The 7,500-nt window shown below is 43.1% G+C and overlaps 1 protein-coding gene across 42 annotated transcripts in view; it reads right to left on the minus strand.

Annotated features, from left to right (window-relative positions):
- Positions 1-7,500, minus strand: part of tek (TEK tyrosine kinase, endothelial) — a 100,283-nt gene that overhangs the window by 33,069 nt on the left and 59,714 nt on the right. For all 42 annotated transcript variants that reach the window (XM_052458661.1, XM_052458677.1, XM_052458676.1 and 39 more), the window contains exons 13-16: positions 6,897-7,009; positions 6,435-6,615; positions 5,999-6,096; positions 5,616-5,853 (exon numbers count right to left, since the gene is read on the minus strand). In XM_052458661.1, coding sequence (XP_052314621.1) covers positions 5,616-5,853; positions 5,999-6,096; positions 6,435-6,615; positions 6,897-7,009 — 630 coding nt within the window. The remainder of the gene's footprint in view (positions 1-5,615; positions 5,854-5,998; positions 6,097-6,434; positions 6,616-6,896; positions 7,010-7,500) is intronic.

A 7,500-nucleotide genomic window follows, 5' to 3' on the forward strand; every position in this document is an offset into this window, starting at 1 on the left:
TGATGAAGACATTTGGATCAAAACGTTGCGCAATAGGCTGCGGGAGCATTCGTCAGTGTGTCATTCTTGGAGGGATATGTGTTGGCTATAGTCATTTGTTGGAAACGTTACTACTTAGTCCCCAGTAGTTGAGTGGGTTGTAAATCAAACCTCACATTTGCCAGCTACTTGATTTATTGCATGTTGTCTGTCACAAGACACTTAGTGGGGGTTGTTGGTTGGTAATCTGAACTAAGCAGGGGGTGGATGGTGGAGCGAGGGTTTGTAGGGTCATTTATGGGAGCACTCTTGCATGGGGGGGAGGATAGAGTGAGAGTTTGGGTCATGGTCGTCGTGACCATGATTCCTGTGGTGTCATAGTACAGATGGGGATATGATGTTTTGTGTGATGTATTGTGGGTAACTAATTTACTGGTGTGATGTATTGTGAGTAACTCATTTACTGGTGTGATGTATTGTGGGTAGCTAATTTACTGGTGTGATGTATTGTGGGTAACTAATTTACTGGTGTGATGTATTGTGGGTAGCTAATTTACTGGTGTGGGTAACTAACTTAATGGTGTGATGTATTGTGGGTAGCTAATTTACTGGAGTGGCTAACTAACTTAATGGTGTGATGTATTGTGGGTAGCTAATTTACTGGAGTGGCTAACTAATTTACTGGTGTGATGTATTGTGGGTAGCTAATTTACTGGTGTGGGTAACTTACTTAATGGTGTGATGTATTGTGGGCCCCCTGCTGCTGCTGTGATGAGCTCTACAGCAGAGTCTCACAACTCAATCGCTGGTTGAAAACTTTTGTTTTCTGCCACCCCCAAAAGATAGAATTTGTAGATAATTGGCCCTCTTTCTGGGACTCACCCACAAACAGGACCAAGCCTGGCCTGCTGAGGAGTGACGGACTCCATCCTAGCTGGAGGGGTGCTCTCATCTTATCTACCAACATAGACAGGACTATAACTCCCCTAGCTCCACAATGAGATAGGGTGCAGGCCAGACAGCAGGCTGTTAGCCAGCCTGCCAGCTTAGTGGAGTCACTAGCACAGTCAGTGTAGTCAGCTCAGCTATCCCCATTGAGACCGTGTCTGTGCCTCGATCTAGGTTGGGCAAAATTTAACATGGCGGTGTTCACCTTAGCAATGTCACTGGAATGAAGACCTCCATTCCTGTCATTATTGAAAGAGATTGTGAAATCTCACAACTCAAAATAGAGCTACTTAATGTCAAATCTCTCACTTCCAAGGCAGTTATAGTCAATGAACTAATCACTGATCATAATCTTGATGTGATTGGCCTGACTTAAACATGGCTTAAGCCTGATGAATTTCCTGTGTTAAATGAGGCCTCACCTCCTGGTTACACTAGTGACCCTATTCCCAGCGCATCCCGCAAAGGTGGAGGTGTTGCTAATATTTATGATAGCAAATTTCAATATACCCCAATAAAAACAATGTTTTCGTCTTTTGAGCTTCTAGTCATGAAATGTATGCAGCCTATTCAATCCTACTCAGTATAGCTACTGTTTACATGCCCTCCTGGGCCATATACAGCGTTCCTCACTGAATTCCCTGAATTCCTATCGGACCTTATAGTCATGGCAGATAATATTAAAACATTTTGTGACTTTAATATTCACATGGAAAAGTCCACAGACCCACTCCAAAAGGCTTTCGGAGCCATCATCGACTCAGTGGGTTTTGTCCAACATGTCTCTGGACCTACTCACTGTTACAGTCATACTCTGGACCTAGTTTTGTCCCGTGGAATAAATGTTGTGGATCTTAATGTTTTTCCTCATAATCCTGGACTATCGGACCACCATTTTATTACGTTTGCAATCGCAACAAATAATCTGCTCAGACCCCAACCAAGGATAATCAAAAGTTGTGCTATAAATTCTCAGACAACCAAAAGACTCTTAGATGCCCTTCCAGACTCCCTTCACCTACCCAAGGATGTCAGACTCCCTCCACCTATTCAAAATCAGTTAACCTCTCGGTAGCGTCCCACCTGGCCAACATCCGGTGAAATTGTGGAGCGCGAAATGCAAAAATACTCAATTAAAATATTTAATATTCTTGAAAATATATGTGTTATAAATCAAAATAAAGCTTAACTTCTTGTTTAATCCAGCCGCTGTGTCAGATTTTAAAAAGGCTTTATGGTGAAAATCAGACCATATGATACCATGAAAGAACCATGAAAAACAAAACCATCGAAAATATATTTCAACCAGGCAGGTGAAAGTCAGAAATAGCGATATAATTAATGCCTTACCTTTGAAGATCTTCTTCTGTTGGCTCTCCAAAATGTCCCAGAAACATCACAAATGGTCCTTTGGTTTGATAATGTACTTCTTTATGTCCCAAAAATGCGCGTTTGATTCAGAAATACACCGGTTTCAACTCGCCTACAAAGTATCTAATAAGTTACCTGTAAACTTCGTCCAAACATTTCAAACAACGTTTTTAATCCAACCTCAGGTACCCTAAAATGTAAATAATCAATAACATTTAAGATGGAATAAACTGTTTCTAATACCGGATAAAAACAACATGGAGCGCGCTTGTCACGCCTTGGTCTTAGTATTTTGTGTTTTCTTTATTTATTTGGTCAGGCCAGGGTGTGACATGGGTTTATTTTGTGGTGTGTTTTTGTATTGGGGTTTTAGTAGGTATTGTAGGGATTGTGGCTGAGTAGGGTTGTCTAGGAAAGTCTATGGTTGCCTGAGGTGGTTGTTAATCAGAGGCAGGTGATTATCGTTGTCTCTGATTGGGAACCATATTTAGGCAGCCATATTCTTTGAGTGTTTCGTGGGTGATTGTTCCTGTCTCTGTGTTAGTGTTCACCAGATAGGCTGTATAGGTTTTCACATTCCATTTGTTGTTTTTGTTTGTTCGTGTTTTCATTATTAAAGATGTATCGAACTAACCACGCTGCATTTTGGTCCGACTCTCCTTCGACGCAAGAAAACCTTTACAGCGCTCCAGTTTACACGCACCAGTTCACGCGCACCAAAACAGTAGAGTCCACCTGGAGTGACACTTACAATGAATAGGACTACTTCTTCATTTCTCAAAAGAAAAACATTGAACAATTTCTAAAGACTGTTGACATCTACTGGAAGCCATAGGAACTGCAACCAGGTTCCTAATAATAAGGGTATCCCATAGAAAACCATTGGAGTAACAGGCAGACCAAACTGGAAGTCTTCCGACTAGCTTGGAAAGACAGTACCATGCAGTGTCCAAGAGCCCTCACTGCCACTCGATCATCCTATTTTTCCAACTTAATTGAGGAAAATAAGAACAATCCAAAATATATTTTTTATACTGTTGCAAAGCTAACTAAAAAGCAGCATTCCCCAAGAGAGGATGGCTTTCACTTCAGCAGTGATTAATTCATGAACTTCTTTGAGGAAAAGATCATGATCATTAGAAAGCAAATTCCTTCAAAGCTCAGTTGTCCTGAGTCTGCACAACTCTGCCAGGCCCGGGGATCAAGGGAGACACACGTTTTTTAATACTTTATCTCTTGACACATTGATGAAAATAATCATGGTCTCTAAACCTTCAAGCTGACCCTATTCCAACTAAACTACTGAAAGAGCTGCTTCCTGTGCTTGGCCCTCCTATGTTGAACATAATACACGTCTCTCTATCCTCCTGATGTGTACCAAACTCACTCAAAGTGGCAGTAATAAAGCCTCTCTTGAAAAAGCCAAACCTTGACCCAGAAAAAAAAAAACTATTGTCTTATATCGAATCTCCCATTTCTCTCAAGATTGTTAGAAAAAGCTGTTGCTCAGCAACTCACTGCATCTCTGTAGACAAACAATGTATATGAAACGCTTTAGTCTGGTTTTAGACCCCATCATAGCAATGAGACTGCACTCGTGAAGGTGGTAAATTACCTTTTAATGGTGTCAGACCGAGGCTCTGCATCTGTCCTCGTGCTCTTAGACCTTAGTGCTGCTTTTGATATCATCCATCATCACATTCTTTTGGAGAGATTGGTAACCCAAATTGGTCTTCACGGACATGTTCTGGCCTGGTTTAGATCTTATCTGTCGGAAAGATATCAGTTTGTCTCTGTGGATGGTTTGTCCTCTGACAAATCAACTGTAAATTTCGGTGTTCCTCAAGGATCTGTTTTAGGACCACTATTGTTTTCACTATATATTTTACCTCTTGGTGATGTCATTCAGAAACATAATGTCCCCAACATTGCCCTAGCTGGAAGCCTGTGTTTCAGACATAAGGAAGTGGATGGTGGCCAATGTTCTACTTTTAAAGTCAGACAAAACAGAGATGCTTTTTCTAGGTCCCAAGAAACAAAGAGATCTTCTGTTGATTCTGACAATTAATCTTGATGGTTGTACAGTCGTCTCAAATAAAACTGTGAAGGACCTCTCTTTTGACGAACATATCAAGACCGTTTCAAGGACAGCTTTTTCCATCTACGTAACATTGCAAAAATCCTAAACTTTCTGTCCAAAAATGATGCAGGAAAATTAATCCATGCTTTTGTCACTTCTAGGTTAGACTACTGCAATGCTCTACTTTCCAGCTACCCGGATAAAGCACTAAATAAACTTCAGCTAGTGCTAAACATGGCTGCTAGAATCTTGACTAGAACCAAAAAATGTGATCATATTACTCCAGTGCTAGCCTCTCTACACTGGCTTCCTGTTAAGGCACGGGCAATGGCGCCACACCAAGGTTTTACTGCTAACCTACAAAGCATTACATGGGCTTGCTCCTACCTATCTTTCCGATTTGGTCCTGCCATACATACTTACATGTACGCTGCGGTCACAAGAAGCAGGCCTCCTAACGCTTTCTCCTATAGAGCTCAATTTTTATGGAATGGTCTGCCTATCCGTGTGAGTGACGCAGACTCGATCTCGAGAGCAACGAACCGCCCTAGCTGCCTCTGCCTGGCCGGTTTCCCTCTCTCCACTGAGATTCTCTGCCTCTAACCTTATTACAGGGGCTGAGTCACTGGCTTACTGGTGCTCTTCCATGCCATCCCTAGGAGGGGTGCGTCACTTGAGTGGGTTGAGTCACTGACGTGGTCTTCCTGTCTGGGTTGGCTCCCTTCTTTGGGTTGTGCCGTGGCGGAGATCTTTGTGGGCTATACTCAGCCTTGTCTCAGGATGGTAAGTTGGTGGTTGAAGATCTAGTGGCGTGGGAGCTGTGCTTTGGCAAAGTGGGTGGGGTTATATCCTGCCTGTTTGGCCCTGTCCGGGGTTATCGTCAGAAGGGGCCACAGTGTCTCAGCCTCCAGTATTTATGCTGCAATAGTGTATGTCGGGGGGCTAGGGTCAGTATGTTAGATATCTCTCTCTCTCTCTCTCTCTCTCTGTCTCTCTCTCTCTCTCTCTCTCAATATATTTTATTGATTGTGGGTAACTAACTTAATAGTGTGGGTAACTGACTTACAGGATATTTCCGGTGATGTTTTGTTGGTAACTAACTTACTGGTGTGATGTATTGTGGGTAAATAACTTACTGGTGTGATTTATTGTAGTTAACTAACGTACAGGATATTTCCTGTGATGTTTTGTGGGTAAATAACTTACTGGTGTGATGTATTGTGGGTAAATAACTTACGAGAGCTCTCCTGTAGCGTCATGGTCTGGAGGGGGATCTGAGGTTTCTCTAGACTCTCTCCCATGTTGTTCTTGGACCAGATCTCCACCAGGTACGGAGTGTCAGGTTTCAGACCACGCAGCTGGAACTGCAACTGATTGGCTGCCTGACCCGGTAGCCCGTCCCCCTGCAGAGGAATGTTGATCTCTGCCAGCTGGCTGTAGTCGGCCAGGGTGTTGTCTTGGAAACGCAGCATCACCTAAGGAGCACATTGGAAAGAAGGCCGCAGGTTTGTTTTTGTGCTAATTCGTTGTGAATTGTTCAGAAAGTGGTCAATGTCGTCTCTGGTTGGAGCTGCTTTATAGGTATTTTAAATCAATTCAAATAATCAATCAATGAATGACCTTGGAGATGGAGTAACCCTCGGCCAGAGACCAGGTAATGATGGCTGAGGTGTCTGTTACGTTGCAGCTCCTGATGGCGGACGGAGCCGGGGGAAACTCTGACAGAACAGACAGGATCGGACAGGTGTTAGAGTTAGGTCACTTTGAGGGAAGTTGAAGAAATTAAAGCTGTTCTATATACAGTAGGATTTTTTTTATTTTTTATGTAGAAGACATCTATAGCCCCAATAGTAGCCCTGTAGCAATCTGGAGACACTGAGACAAAACAATACACTGCTATTTTTTTTAAATAAAAACAAGCAAACTAAATCACTGTAGTCAATAAGATCAGAATCTCTGGTGTTCATGTTTCTTTTTCATTTGGCAGAACATCTTCCATCGGTCCTAAGTTGTTAAACCAGATCAAGTGTTTTTTTTAGTTTTTTGAAGTCATTACCGTTGCTGAGTGTCCATGCAGAGACAGGCTGGCTGTGTTGTCCCACTGACACCGTCATTATCCTCACCCTGCACTCATACTTGTGTCTGGGCTTCAAGTCTGGCAACTTGAGGCCAGTGGAGTTGGATGGGAGCTGGTAGGTCTTAATGGTCCCAGGGTCCGAGCTCTGAACACACTCCACCTGGTGACAGAATAATATCATAGAGTGTTTTGTTTTGTCGTTATACGTTATTCGTACCAGGACATTTGACCTGGCGAAGTGGTGCTGACATAGGTCTTACAACAGACAAAACAATGCACACTAAATGTACATACTGTAACAGATGCTTTTAACCAGAAAGCAACTTACAGTACAGCGAACGTATACATATTAGTGTATGTAACCCAGGTGGGAATTGAACCCTTAACCCTGGCATTGCTAACACTACACTCTTACCAACTGAGCCACACAGGGACACTTACCTGGTAGGTCCAGTCTTCCGTTGCCGACCCAGGCCCCATCACACGGTCCCAGGACAGACCCAGGGAGGTTTGGGATTCAGGGACCAGCCTCACCCCCGAGGGGAGCGGGAGGTCTGGAGGAGGGGAAAGGAAGGAAGGAAGGGGTCGTTGAAGTAATTTAACCCTGATACATGGCTGTCTAACGGTCGTAGGAGTTTACAACCATGTCTGAAGGTTAGAGGTCATTGGGAGACTGGGATCCCCGCCATAGGTCAGTTGATTTAGTCGTGAAATTCCTTGGGCAACCAGTCTAAAATCTCATTGTTTATGGGGTTAGTTATGTAACTCAGAGGCTAGCGATAAATCAGGTTCATATAAGGCCTCCATGTCTCATCTGTTAGGTTAAGATCAGAGGAACATTCCTTGTGTCCATAGAGAAACATCTTGATGTAGTTGCTCAATGCTTACACTATATATACAAAAGTATGTGGACACCTTCAAATGACTGATTCAGCTATTTCAGCCACTCCTGTGCTGACAAGTATGAAATCGAGAACACAGCCATGCAATCTCCATAGACAAATATTGCCGGCCTGGAACGGAACCGCTGAGTGCTGAAACGTGT

This window comes from Oncorhynchus keta, chromosome 12 (assembly GCF_023373465.1).
Source record: "Oncorhynchus keta strain PuntledgeMale-10-30-2019 chromosome 12, Oket_V2, whole genome shotgun sequence".
Taxonomy (NCBI): Eukaryota; Metazoa; Chordata; class Actinopteri; order Salmoniformes; family Salmonidae; genus Oncorhynchus; species Oncorhynchus keta.